Source organism: Trichomycterus rosablanca, chromosome 12 (assembly GCF_030014385.1).
Source record: "Trichomycterus rosablanca isolate fTriRos1 chromosome 12, fTriRos1.hap1, whole genome shotgun sequence".
Lineage (NCBI taxonomy): Eukaryota > Metazoa > Chordata > Actinopteri > Siluriformes > Trichomycteridae > Trichomycterus > Trichomycterus rosablanca.
Window position 1 is genome coordinate 7,880,624 of NC_085999.1, and position 15,257 is coordinate 7,895,880.

The 15,257-nt window shown below is 38.7% G+C and overlaps 2 protein-coding genes across 3 annotated transcripts in view; one reads left to right on the forward strand and one right to left on the reverse strand.

Moving 5' to 3' along the window:
* Window positions 1-3,336: 3,336 nt before the first annotated feature.
* Window positions 3,337-11,422, reverse strand: rbm45 (RNA binding motif protein 45). 2 transcript variants are annotated; one of them, XM_063006524.1, is made up of 10 exons: window positions 11,006-11,422; window positions 10,355-10,477; window positions 9,412-9,538; window positions 9,211-9,330; window positions 8,404-8,574; window positions 7,294-7,423; window positions 7,079-7,175; window positions 5,092-5,255; window positions 4,519-4,728; window positions 3,337-3,633 (listed from the first exon to the last, which is right to left on the reverse strand). In XM_063006524.1, exons 1-9 carry the CDS (start codon window positions 11,273-11,275, stop codon window positions 4,536-4,538), a joined length of 1,395 nt encoding a protein of 464 aa, XP_062862594.1. In that variant the 5' UTR covers window positions 11,276-11,422; the 3' UTR covers window positions 3,337-3,633; window positions 4,519-4,535. The 2 variants fall into 2 exon arrangements, with proteins under 2 accessions (XP_062862594.1, XP_062862593.1); XM_063006523.1 differs by having other exon boundaries at window positions 8,398-8,574.
* A 2,863-nt stretch (window positions 11,423-14,285) lies between these two features.
* Window positions 14,286-15,257, forward strand: part of pde11a (phosphodiesterase 11a) — a 66,264-nt gene continuing 65,292 nt past the window's right edge. Inside the window, exon 1 of the mRNA XM_063006667.1 lies at window positions 14,286-15,065. Within this exon, the coding sequence (XP_062862737.1) occupies window positions 14,286-15,065 (780 nt within the window). The remainder of the gene's footprint in view (window positions 15,066-15,257) is intronic.

Sequence of the window (15,257 nt, forward strand, 5' to 3'; positions counted from 1 at the left end):
TTCCCACCACCATGCTTGACTGTAGGCATGACACACTTATCTTTTGTACTCCTCACCTGATTGCCGCCACACATGCTTCAGACCATCTGAACCAAACAAATTAATCTTGGTCTCATCAGACCATAGGACATGGTTCCAGTAATCCATGTCCTTTGTTGACATGTCTTCAGCAAACTGTTTGCGGGCTTTCTTGTGTAGAGACTTCAGAAGAGGCTTCGTTCTGGGGTGACAGCCATGCAGACCAATTTGATGTAGTGTGCGGCGTATGGTCTGAGCACTGACAGGCTGACCCCCCACCTTTTCAATCTCTGCAGCAATGCTGACAGCACTCCTGCGCCTATCTTTCAAAGACAGCAGTTGGATGTGACGCTGAGCACTTGCACTCAGCTTCTTTGGACGACCAACGCGAGGTCTGTTCTGAGTGGACCCTGCTCTTTTAAAACGCTGGATGATCTTGGCCACTGTGCTGCAGCTCAGTTTCAGGGTCTTGTAGCCTTGGCCATCTTCATGTAGCGCAACAATTCGTCTTTTAAGATCCTCAGAGAGTTCTTTGCCATGAGGTGCCATGTTGGAACTTTCAGTGACCAGTATGAGAGAGTGTGAGAGCTGTACTACTAAATTAAACACACCTGCTCCCTATGCACACCTGAGACCTAGTAACACTAACAAATCACATGACATTTTGGAGGGAAAATGACAAGCAGTGCTCAATTTGGACATTTAGGGGTGTAGTCTCTTAGGGGTGTACTCACTTTTGTTGCCGGTGGTTTAGACATTAATGGCTGTATATTGAGTTATTTTGAGGGAAGAATAAATTTACACTGTTATATAAGCTGCACACAGACTACTTTTCATTGTGTCAAAGTGTCATTTTGTCAGTGTTGTCCCATGAAAAGATATACTTAAATATCTGCAGAAATGTGAGGGGTGTACTCACTTTTGTGATACACTGTAGTTTGAATTATTTATTCATTAACTAGGATTTTAACGTTACACGTTTTTAACACACTTTGGTTACATTCATGACAGAAGCGATAGTTACTCGTTACACAAGATTAATCAGTTCACAAGTTTCATGTTCATGGACAATTTTGTATCTCCAATTCACCTCACTTGCATGTCTTTGGACTGTAGAAGGAAACCAGAGCTCCCGGAGGAAACCCACGCAGACATGGGGAGAACATGCAAACTCCACATAGAAAGGACTCGGAACGCCCCGCCTGGGGATCAAACCCAGGACCTTCTTGCTGTGAGGAGACAGTGCTACCCACTGAGCAACTGTGCCACCCAACAGTGAGCAGAATTAATTGATGAAAATAACAACAAATCAGAGCACATATTGTAGATTTAAGAAGAGATGAATTTGGATCACGTGTGCAAGAAATCAATAAAACAATTTTTATTAATAAGAATAACTTTTTTTAGGGGGACACAATTCTGTTCATAACATCTGGGTCATCATGTAATGGAATACTTATTTGGTACATACTTTGAATTATTTATTTATTTATTAGGATTTTAACGTCATGATTTTTCACACTTTGGTTACATTCATGACAGAAACAGTAGTTACTGGTTACACAGGATTCATCATTTCCCAAGTTTAATGTCAAACAGAGTCATGGACAATTACGTCCATGCTATCTCCACTTTTGTTCATTTATCTCCATTTCCCCTCACATGCATGTCTTTGGACTGTGGGAGGAAACCGGAGCTCCCAGAGTAAACCCACACAGACACTGGGAGAACATGCAAACTCCACACAGATAGGACCCGGACCGCCCCACCTGGGGCTCAAACCCAGGACCTTCTTGCTGTGAGGTGACAGTGCTACCCACTGAGCCACCGTGCCGCCCAACAATATAAATAAATAAATAAATTAAAATAAAATCAGCTTTCGAATACCTGCAGTAAAAAAAAAAACATCAGAATACATATTGTATTTTTAGAAGAGATAATTTTGGATCACGTGCAAGAAAACAAAACAACATATTTATTAGTAATTACTTTTCTTTAAGGGGGCACAGTTCTGTTCATATCATCTGAGTCATCATGTAATGGAATACTTATTTGGTACATAGTTTGAATTAATGTGACAATGAATAAATTATTAGTTCAACAGGCCACTCTTTTGGTATTCTATGCCACACAGTTGGAAGAACATAATTTATTTACAAATTTAATTTTATAAACCTTTTAAACAGCTATAGGTGTGAAACCTGAACTCTGCAGCAACTTTTGGCCATTTGATGAATTATGAAATTATGAAAAGTACATAATTGTACCTTAGACTCGTTTAAAGTACATAATACTCTGTTGTATTTTGTATGATTTAAAGTAATTTGCATACTAAAGTATAAATACTAAAAGTTCAAATAACATCCATTCGAGCGACAAGAAAAGGTGCAGTTCAGAGTAGTAATTTCTAATGTATACCATGCTAATTCATAAAGCAATTAGCCCCCGCATTTTTAAAATAACACAATAATTTAATCATTGTTTTAAACTGGAAGAAAGAAAACCATTCATTACTAATTCAGAAAAGATCGAATGGCAATTCCAGGCCCTTATTATGGCTGCACATTCAATCCATTAACATTACATGCCAGGTTAGGGTATGATGGATGTAAACCATCTGCCACCTGGTGGAATGCAACAGGTCCCATCAAGTAATAATGCAGAATACGACTGAACATACAGGTGCTATATTGATCACACAAGCTTTTAGCCTAAGTAATACAGTACATTGCTGATAATAATGAAAGAGAAGCATTATATAATTACTGCACAGTATGCAGCATGGCAGTTATATGCACTATACACTAAATAGCTACAAAACTACTACAAAAACTGAAACAGTATCTCCAATTCACCTAACTTATGTCTTTAGACTTGTGTGAGAAAACAGGACCACCTGGAGGAAACCCATTTAGACACAGGGAAAACATACAGATTTCACACAGAAAGGACCCGGCGCCCTACCTGGGAACTGAACCCAGGTCGATCTCGCTTCGAGGTGATAGTTATACCCACCAAGCCATGGTGACATCCTGTGTTCATAATGTCACAGTCCATGATGTAAGCAAACCAACTAAGAATTACTTCACACAGCAATAAGTTGCTTGAGTAATAAATTCTGCTAAATCCATTATATGTTAACTTGTAAACAGGTAACAAACAGACAAGGTTAATTCCATGACACCATGTCACATCACTCTACAGACAGGACTGCAATAAAGTTTTTTATGTAAATATGTTATATTCATCAGAACTTGCTTTTAAAGCTTCTGTAGAAATGTGTGGAAAATAATAGACAATCAAAAAGCAATTGATGGTTAAATTGAAGTCTTTATTACTGGCAAGACGTTTACATCAAACACAAGTATGAGTTGAAATGTCTGTAGCATTGTTCATGTAATTTGTCAAGCTTTGTCTCGAGTCTTTAGACGTGTACCACCATTTAAAGGCCGAATTTATACAGGTATATTAGGAAATAGAAAAAGAACAAAGAATTGTAGCATTTATTCGCATAACAAACACACTGTACAGAAGTCACTGTCCAAAGGTCTCGTCATCGTAAAAATCCGTCCAGTCATGTCGAGGTCATGCGTCAGCGTAATGTCACTTAAAACTCTGTAAGAACAAAAATAGCATAACCAGTTAGACAAGAACACCCTACTGTGCAATGCCTCTGCCTCCTGTGTTTGTGTAAAGGACTCTGTACACTGGGGTTTGTTTGGCTTCATCAATGAATTCTTTTTATAGCTTAGTGAATGTCACAGTAATTGTAGTCCTCTTCGACATCGACCAATTTGTTCATTTAAATAGTAAACTTTTACCTGTGTGAAAGTTCCAGCATGCAGTTTAATTTTGTCTTTTTTCATAAATCTTATTAGTAAAATATCCACTATATGGCCAAAAGTTTGTAGACACTCTTGCTAATTATTGAGTTCAAGTGTTTTAGCCACACCCAATGCAAACAGGTGTAAAAATTATGTTAAATAATGTTTCCAACTTTGAAGCATCAATTTGGAAGAAGATCAGCATTACAGTTGTGTGTGGGGGAAACTCCAGTGGCCTGGAAAGGTGCACTGAACTTTCCAAAATTATGGAGGCTGTTGCCACAATAAGGGGGTTGGGAAAAAAGGGCAACTACATAATAATGCCCACGGGCCAGTAAGCTCATGGTCAGTTGTCCACATTATTTTGGCCATATATTGTATCAATAAATGTTCACTTTCACACTGGAATTGATAAGAGAAAAGCACAGAAATTAGGATTGTTTTAGAAAAAATAGATTGCAGGTAACCAAGTATGTAAGACGAAAACAGTAAATTGGAAAAAAACACTAAACATTACTATTTGTTTACCAATTTAAATAAAAGCATGGACATGTTGATTGTAGTCTGTGTCATGTCTCAATCACGGAAACTTAATGTTAATAAAAGCTTGTTAAGAAACAGCTGGTTGCTAATGAACAAGTCTTACAAGTGTGGCTTACCCTTACTTGTGACCTACCTTGCTGTTGTCAAACATTAGTAAGTTCTCTGGCGCTTGTGGGACTCCTCTTTAGGTGGATCGGCGAGCATGACCTTCAGTTTAACACCATTCACGACTTTCCCATGCAGTGTGGCCATGGCGTCGTTTGCATGCTTTCGATCGGCATACTTGATGTATCCGACATTCCGGCCCGGCACTAGGTAGACCTCTACCAGTGAGCCAAAGCGGCTGGAGACAACATACACACCCATGTTCATTTACAGTTATCTCAAAGCAAAAAAAAACTAGCAGATTTAGCTGAGGAAATTGATAAGCAATGTAATTTGTGTACAAAAGTACGAAATGGTCAAGAAGAGTTTATCATGCTACCGGATGGCTGCAGAAAAATGGTCCTAAAAAGTTCACATAAAAGCTTGGATAGGGGCATCATGTATCCTCGCATTCAGTAACTTTAGGTTGGATTGCAGTAGAAGTTCATTTATAACATTAATATTATACTAATATAATGCCCGGCCTACTGACAATAATACTGTGACATATGCAGCTACAATTCTCCTTTGGTGCTTGACTAAGAAAAGAAAAAAAACTAACCAGAACACATCCTCCAGTACATCCACTGGCAGTGGTGAGGGGTTGAAGATGACAAATAGCCTCTCTTTGACCGTACTCTCAAGGGGAGCCAGTTTTTTGTGTGAGGGAAGCGAAATGTCTGTCTGTATACGAGGCTTCTGGGGGAGTGTTGGTGTTCCGTAACCCTGCAGGACAAATTTATTTCAGCCAAGTACAAAGACAATGCAGTTATGACAAAGTCAGGTTGCTTAAACCCAAAAATGTGCCTTAGCAACAGTACAGGGTGGGCCATTTATATGGATACACCTAAATAAAATGGGAATGGTTGGTGATATTAACTTCCTGTTTGTGGCACATTAGTATATGGGAGGGGGAAAACTTTTCAAGATGGGTGGTGACCATGGCGGCCATTTTGAAGTCGGCCATTTTGGATCCAACTTTAGGATCTTTTGAAACTTTTTTTCAATGGGAAGAGGGCCATGTGACACATCAAACTTATTGAGAATTTCACAAGAAAAACAATGGTCTGCTTGGTTTTAATGTAACTTTATTCTTTCATGAGTTATTTACAAGTTTCTGACCACTTATAAAATGTGTTCAAAGTGCTGCCCATTGTGTTGGATTGTCAATGCAACCCTCTTCTCCCACTCTTCACACACTGATAGCAACACCACAGAAAAAATGCTAGCACAGGCTTCCAGTATCCGTAGTTTCAGGTGCTGCACATCTCGTATCTTCACAGCATAGACAATTGCCTTCAGATGACCCCAAAGATAAAAGTCTAAGGGGGTCAGATCGGGAGACCTTGGGGGCCATTCAACTGGCCCACGACGACCAATCCACTTTCCAGGAAACTGTTCATCTAGGAATGCTCGGACCTGACACCCATAATGTGGTGGTGCACCATCTTGCTGGAAAAACTCAGGGAACGTGCCAGCTTCAGTGCATAAAGAGGGAAACACATCATCATGTAGCAATTTCAAATATCCAGTGGCCTTGAGGTTTCCATTGATGAAGAATGGCCCCACTATCTTTGTACCCCATATACCACACCATACCATCAATTTTTGTGTTCCAACAGTCTTGGAGGGATCTATCCAATGTGGGTTAGTGTCAGACCAATAGCGGTGGTTTTGTTTGTTAACTTCACCATTCACATAAAAGTTTGCCTCATCACTGAACAAAATGTTCTGTGTAAACTGAGGGTCCTGTTCCAATTTTTGTTTTGCCCATTCTGCAAATTCAGTGCGCCGATCTGGGTCATCCTCGTTGAGATGCTGCAGCAGCTGGAGTTTGTAGGACAGCCACTGATGTTTCTTCATTAGTGACAGTTTTCATGCGTCCACATTTTGGCAAATCCAACACTGAACCAGTTTCACGAAACTTGGCAAGCAGTTTGCTAACTGTAGCATGGGAGATGGGTGGTCTCGTAGGGTGTCTTGCATTGAAATCTGCTGCAATGACCCGGGTACTGCGTTCACCAGACATCAACACAATTTCTATCCGCTCCTCACGTTTTAACCTCTGCGACATGTCAATGGCTGTAAACAAAGAGAAGCTTGTAAATAACTCATGAAAGAATAAAGTTACGTTAAAACCAAGCAGACCATTGTTTTTCTTGTGAAATTCTCAATAAGTTTGATGTGTCACATGACCCTCTTCCCATTGAAAAAACTAAAGTTGGATCCAAAATGGCCGACTTCAAAATGTCCGCCATGGTCACCACCCATCTTGAAAAGTTTTCCCCCTCTCATATACTAATGTGTCACAAACAGGAAGTTAATATCACCAACCATTCCCATTTTATTTAGGTGTATCCATATAAATGGCCCACCCTGTATAACTAAAACAAGTTCTATAACAGAAAGCACACAAAACCTGCCTACTGTAGATTTAAGTGGCATTGCGCTGTTATAATTTGATTACAAAAATAACCCGATTAAACACTGATACTTTTCGACCTATTGTGCTTAACATGTCCTGCTGTGGTATTTAAAGCTGTGCTTACAGATGTGGTCTTCATTAGCTGAGCTCCAGATGGCCCGTTCCACACCATAGACATCATTTGTGCTGCAACCAACTGCATGGCCATTTTCCCTAGTGGACTGTGAAAAAAGGAAAAACACCCACTATTAAATACATTAAACGTGACCAGGTTAGAGGTCAGCTCGGGTAAATTCATTGATCAATAAGTGTTCTGAGCTGGGTAAAATGGCAATTTACCTTGTCTTGTCCTCTCCATTATCAACGAAGGTTATAGATAGTCTGTTTCCAGGTGGATACTCAAACCCATTCAACTTCTCCTTAGCATACACAGCTGAACCCAGGTTATTGTATCGAATCATAGCCTGACCTGTGGAGAGCAAAAAAGTTTAAATACAAATTACAAACAGAAACTATTGATTAAGTATTGTCAGTTGGATTTATGGATGCATAACTATTAGTCTTGCAGACCCACATGTACCCTCGTAACCAAAACACTTGTCCGAAGAACCATATGAGGGAAGCTAATGGGTGGGAACAAAAACAAAACTGATCTAATGTATTTGTATAAAAAAAATAAAAAAAGAGCTTGGGTGCACCCAAAAGCACACACTAATATAGTGAACAAAATGGCAATTTTGCACAGTAAATTACAATGGATGTTAGATCACATGACTTCAAAAATCAACAAGACAGATGCTAGTTAAGCTTATAATTAGTTATAATTCAGGTGGTCAGCTAAAACACCTTTTTTGTACTTTTGTCAGTTACATAAAGGTTCAAGATTATTTCTGGTGTATGTACATTTTGTAAAATGCAATAAAAACAAGACTCTATGGTCTGTTAACTGAATTAAAGCTTGTTTAATTTTATATTCTATATAATAATATTCTATACCGATTCTAGCAAATACATCTATGAGTTGCCAAAATACAATTAATTGTCCACAGTAAAATGGCCCTGACCACCAATTATTTAAATATGATGGCACAGGGATGTGATCATATTGAGTCTAGTGCCAGAGTGAAACTATAGGTCTCTCACTCTGTGTATATAACAGAAATGTAGCTGTGTGTGGTGTCTGCCATTTACAAATTAGACATGTAAGAAGAAAGTTACATGTGTGAACTTGTTTAAAATGAGTTTTATTAAAGGAAAAACTTGTAGACAAAGCCTCTGCATGCTTAAGATAGAATTTATCATTTAAAAAAATATATATTCCTAAAGTAAATGTTTGCAACAGAATGCTGTCTGTATATAAGAACCTCACACACATGCAGCATTACTTTCCTGTTAATGGTTAAACCAAATAAATAAGTGCATTGCAGTTGTGTGTTGTTCTACCTTTACCGAAACCATACTGGTCTCTTTGCATTTCGCAGTACTCAATGCCAGGGATTAGATCAAACAGGCCATAAATCTGCTCGTGTGTAACTGGTACACGCGACGACACCATCAAGCACCTAGTGATCAGATCAGAGTTCCATGTGTCTCCACCACTGTAACTACTTGACTCTCCACCTGCATGAAAACACACACTTAGGGCTTTGCTGCAGCTATTTCAACATAAATGACGTTTTAATCAAACATAGCTCATTACTCTAACAAGGCATATATTTAGGTTCAACATCACATTCTAACAGTCAGTACAGGAATAAATGTACACAAACCATGATTTTAGACTCCACAATGTGAATCTTAATAAATGGTCTTTAGGTTGTATTACCTTTAACCTAATGCTCACCCAATAAACTCAGCATCACAAAAACATTACAAAAACCAACAAATATTTAGTTTTGGACTGCAATTAAAAAAAATTATTTTTCTTTATCACCATCACTTCAATAAGTCAAAAAAGTCCAAATAAACTGGACTGATTTATTTGCCATTTTAAAAAGACAGCACTAAAATTTGCTTAATCATAAATTCATATTAATGTTCTGAAATGCGGCCACTGTGGCTCTTTATTATTCTCTGAAACCAAAAGCCTTGGAAACATAAAATGCACTGATTTGCTTTCCTATAAGCTCATCAGCTAACAGTTACTGTGAACCAATAATGGTCAGCTATCTGATGTAAGAATCTAGCACTATTCTTAACCAAAGAGAAGAGATGACACCTTATGAAAACAACATTACTCCAAGTTTCAACACCTACCAAATGGGTAGGCACTTAAGCCTGGCTCATTCCCTCCATGATCTGATCTTGGGTTGTTAAAATAATCATTGTCTGCTGGTGCATTTTTTGTCCTTGGTTCAGCTAGTATGGCTCTAAATGCTGGACAGACAGAAAAGAAAAATGATATTTAATATGATGTGCATGCCCTGTAGATTAAAAGGGGGAAAAAGTGTCACTTACTTTTTTCACAGTTCTCTATTGCTTTGGCAGCCTGGGAAGGTTTGTGAAACCTGACATAGCCCAAACCTTTACTTTCCCCAGTAGTTTTATTTTTGATGATAATTGCATATTCTATATCTCCATAAACCTACAAGTGCAAATAATCAGAGAACAAGACAAAAAATAAAAATAACAGATGTCATAAATTAACAAAATTACTATTTAAATTGCAATTTTAAGGATTAACTTCAAGGCACTCAGTGATTAATGTTTCATAAGAAACTGAATTAAGAATATAGTACATTTTGTGCAAATGCAAACCCAATGTAATAGGACACATCATGGTAGGAAAAGCAGACGAGTGTACACTAGGGTCACCAATTTCAGTCCTAGAGGACCAAAACTTCGCACTTTGATAATTCCAGGGTCAAATTACTGCTGATTTAACTTAACATTTAATAACCAGGTTTAGTACGCATGTTAGACTGAAGATACATTGAAATGGAATTGATTATAACTGGTCTATACAATATATGTGCCATATTAATGATGGGCAATATCACATGGAAATTTAATAATATATAAAACAAGATCACTTAAAATTAGTTGCCAGTGAATTTCATAATTAATTAGTTATCCTATTATTTATACTTATCATATTTAACCTTTGTAGCCTGTGATGATTTTGGGTGTGGAGTGAGTTACTCGAAAATATTAATATATTAATCCATACGTTCCACCTCTACTATAGCCTAGCGGTTAAGGTACTGGACTAGTAAGCAGAAGGTCGCTGGTTCAAACCCCACCACTGCCAGGTTGCCACTGTTGGGCCCTTAACCCTCAATTGCTCAGACTGTATACTGTAAGTTTGGATAAAAGCGTCTGCTAAATGCCGAAAATGTAAATGTACTGTACAGTACATGCAGCAAGTAACGTCGATCATTTACAGTCCTTAAAGTAATACCCCAAATGTTTCTTTCAGGTCGTCCTCGGCGAAGGTTTTTGGGATCATCACAAAGATTCTGGTTAACTCCTCATCCTCCACATCTCTGTGACTGCCAGAAGATCTTGATTGAGCAATGAATACCTGTGTGAGCAAAAAAAAATAAAAAATAAAAAATGATGATATGAACAAAAAACATCTGGGTGCATCAATTACATTATCTAATCAATACGCTTCCCTAATATTTATTTATTTATTAGGATTTTAACATCATGTTTTACAGTCATGGACAATTTTGTATTTCCAATTCACATCAGTGCATGTCTTTAGGCTGTGGGAGGAAACCGGAACTCCCGAAGGAAACCAACACAAAACATGCAAACTCCACAAAGAAAAGACCCAGACCACCCCACCTGGGGATCGGACCCAGAACCTTCTTGCTGTGAGGCGACAGTGCTACCCACTGAGCCGATAAACATAGTAAACAAGTATCTGCGCTCGTTAAGAAAAATAAAAATGCAATAAGAGTCGGTTACACACACACACACACACACACACACACACACACACACACACACACACACACACACACACACACACACACACACACACACACACACACACACACACACACACACACACACACACACACACACACACACACACACACACCTTAATGGGTTTGGTTCCTTCAGTCAAGCATTTCCCGTGCATTTCCTCCATGGCGGTACATGCCTGAGAGGATTTAGCATATTTCACAAAAGAAACTCCTTTAGATTCCTTCGTGTGTCGATCTTTTACCACCAAAATGTCCTGAACTTCCCCGAAAGTAGAAAAGTGCTCCCGAATAACATCCTCGGTTATACATTTACTGGTGACGACAAACAAGCGACTATTCGGGGGTTCATCCAGATAGGACGACGGCCTGTTAAAGTCCTCCATGTTTAAACAACACCTTTTAGCTGCAGTGTACCTCTCTGCTATTTTACTCACTCTTCTGTCTCTGTAAATGTAAATTATAAAGCTGAAAATAAAAAAATTCTTAAGAGAAATAACAGAATTTATTGTCTGGATAAACGAACATATGCAACTGAGCAGCTTAGCATACAAAGCTTGTATCAAGTGACTCCCACAGATCAAACCTCCCTTTCAAAATAAAAGTTCCTGAGCTTAAAGCCCGAGAAGATTTCACAGCTTAAAAACCGAAAAAATTCAATAAAAACTTCAATAAAACTTTATTATATTAAAATCACTGGGAGTTACAAGTTTAGAAGTCTTAATAGTCCTATAACTGCAATAAGGGTCTGTCATGGTATGGGGCTGTGTCAGTCAGAGATGTTCACAATTCACAAAATACGAGTCGGAGTCGAGTCACGAGTCTTTAGACTAGAGTCTGAGTCGAGTCACGAGTCAATATAATCTACACAAAACATATATTGGAAATGTAGCGTAGAAATAAACTAATAATATGTAAGTTCAGATAAAAAACAACAACAGATTAGTGAATGTATTTTGCTTTTTTACTTAGTGCCTTTACTTTCCTAGGTACCAGTTAAAAACAAGACAATGCAAAACCACATGCTGCACACATTACAAATTCATGGCTGCGGAAGAAGAGGGTACGGGTTTTGGACTGGCCTGCCTGGCCTGCCTGCACTGCTACCATATAGCAGTGTAAATATGCAGTCCTGACCTGTCCCCAATAGAAAATGTGTGGAGAATTTTGTTTGTTTGTTTGTTTATTAGGATTTTAATGTCATGTTTTACACATTTTGGTTAAATTCATGACAGGAACGGTAGTTACTCATTACACAAGGTTCTTCAGTTCACAAGGTTATATATCGAACACAGTCATGGACAATTTTGTATCTCCAATTCACCTCACTTGCATGTCTTTGGACTGTGGGAGAAAACCTGAGCTCCCAGAGGAAACCCACGTAGACCACCTGGGGATTGAACCCAGGACCTTCTTGCTGTGAGACGATGACAAAATAAAAGCTGAAACACTAAATCACTTGGTATCCTCTGTGACAAAACGTCTTTTAAGTGTGGTGAAAAAGAATGGCAACATCACAAAGTAGTAAATGCTTTACTGTCCCAATTTTTTTTTTAATGTGTTGCAGGCCTGAAATGCAGGAATGGACGTTTATTAATAAATGAAATAAAGTTGACCAGACCAAACATGAAATATCTCAGGTTTATACTGTCTCTGTGTGTTTTTATTATTTGCATTTCCCATGCTGTCCCAACTTTTTCTGATTTGGGGTTGTGTATGCTACATACACATTTGAGTACAATCAACATATTTTGTATAGGGTATTTTGTATAAGTGACTTTTGGTAAAACCCAACTGCATGTAAGATTAATCTGGGCAACAATAAATTAATACATTTATTTTTACCTTTCACCTCATCCTGGTCAGTGCATAAGGTGCACGGCAGGAATACACCAGGGACAGGGCGCCCGTCCATCAAATCACATCACACACTGACACGTTTTCTTATTTATACCTACACGTAATTGATAATACATGAGAAAGTACTGTACTTACAAAGTCTTACAGAAAAAAGGTTAAGAGTACTAAGTCTAAAATGTTATTCCATTGTACAGTATTTAGCCTATACCCTTTAACTAAACTGCAGTATCTCGTTAAGACCACTGGATGACGATAGTTCCCACATAACTGAACTCCTATCAACATTGATTTACAAACATTGTAACTTATCCAGAAAAGGTCGCTTGTTTAATGAGCAGGACTAGTAAATATTTTTAATAATGTATATTTAATGTGTTTTCCAAAAGTCAATTTATTCAATAAGTAGTTAAGAAATTGTTAAGAAAGGATTTTAACAAAGAAGCACAGAGAAATAATTATGCTAAATGTAATTATTCAAATTAAAATATATAAACACTTTTTAGTAAATGCATGCCTACACTTGTCTTTAGTACCTAAACATCTACAGTTTGGAGACAGGATGCATCACTTTCACAGTCTGATACTAATTATCATATAGCTAGAACAAACATCTACACCCACTCTGTATACATGGTGCCACACTTCCCTTTAAAATATGACAAATATGATGAAACTTGATTACCTAAAGAGAGTCTTCATGTTGTTTGGAGGGACTGACATGTAAAGAGGTAGCCTACAGATCATATAGTTTATTCATCTACACTTAAAAATCCCACATTACCAATACTTATCCCTTGAACTGGCTTGCATTGCATAACTTATAGAAAAGAAACCTGTTTTGACCACCCAAACATCAGGGACAAACAGCTTGTGGAATAGTCAGGGCTCAAACCATTAAGGCATTTTTACGCATAAACGTTTAAATTTGTAAAATGTAAAATGATTCCAGTCTGGTCAGAATTGTGGCATTTTAGCTTATAACTGTTATAAAATAACATAACTGTCACTTTATCTTAAGTTTGCTTGTCATATAACAATAAATAAAAACAAAGTATAACAGCCTTCAGTTTACAGAAACAATAATTATCGTAAAGATCCTATCTGTGGGATTATTCTAGCTGTTTAGATGAAAAGCTAGAGTGTGAATGTGAACAGGAATGTGAACGTGTCGGGGGCTGCACATGAAAGCAGAGCATCATTCGTGCCTCCTTTGACGTCACTGGCTCTGCTCGCTTCAGTGCGCCGGTGGTGCTGATGCTGCGCGCCGTTCCACAATGAAGCGCAAGCTCAAGTTCTGTTGCTCTGAGAAAAATGCACTCTGGGTTTCCACTCACATCATCACATCGTTCAGCACCCGAAACAGTGTGTGGACATGCCGGGAGACACGGAGAAGAAGAGAGGACAGACTTCAGCTCAGGTCAGAACAAATATGACCTAAACGAATACTGAAGTTGCATACGGATACATCTCTTAAACTGACTGAATTAAGTTTATAGTTACTGGTGCACATCTGTGCTTTGGCATTTTCTTGTAAACATGGCAGTGTCTAATATGGTCTTCTCCGACGTTGAAACTTTTCTTGATAACCACCCTGAGCTCTTTGAGGACTACCTAAACAGGAAAGGTAAATACAGCATGGTGGAGAAATGGCTCAAAAATCACCAATCAAATAAAAACCAACCAAATTCCACCAGCGAGCCGGATAAACCAGTTTGTAAGGACAGCTGGGCAAGCAAAGGAGACGGTCTGCAGCGAAGAGCATCGCAGAAAGAATTGCGCAAAACTTTCGCCAGGTCCAAAGCCATCAATGCAAACCGGACTTACGATGAGCACGTGAACTCTCGAGCTCAGGAGCCGCTCACCAGCATGCGGAGACGCGCTTTACTCCGGAAAGCCAGTTCACTTCCTCCAACCACCGCACACATCCTATCTGCACTGCTCGAGTCCCGGGTAAACATCCCTCAGTACCCATCCACAGCCGTGGATTTTAAGTACTACCTGAAAGAGCACAACGAGCGCGAGTTTTTCCTCGAACTGGTCAAAGATATCTCCAACGACCTGGACCTAACCAGCCTGAGCTACAAGATCCTGGTGTTCGTGTGCATAATGGTCGATGCAGATCGCTGCTCGTTATTTCTAGTAGAAGGCACCGCTAATAAAAAGACCCTGGTTTCTAAATTCTTTGACGTTCACGCTGGCACCACAGTCCTACCCTCTTTGAGCAACTCGAATGAAGTCCAGGTTCTCTGGGGTAAAGGGATTATAGGCTATGTAGCCGAACATGGAGAGACTGTTAACATCCCCGATGCCTATCAGGTGCGAAATCACTAACACGTCTGTTTAAAGTTGGGACTTCAGGTCTTTGTTTTACTTTGATTGACATTAATATAAAGCGTTGTAACTTTAGTCATGTCGCTTACTGTTGCCTTAGGCTGCCCATTAACCACCTTCATAGGATCAGTAAAAATAATGAGCTGGCTGAGCCTATTGATTGGTGAATTGATTAGC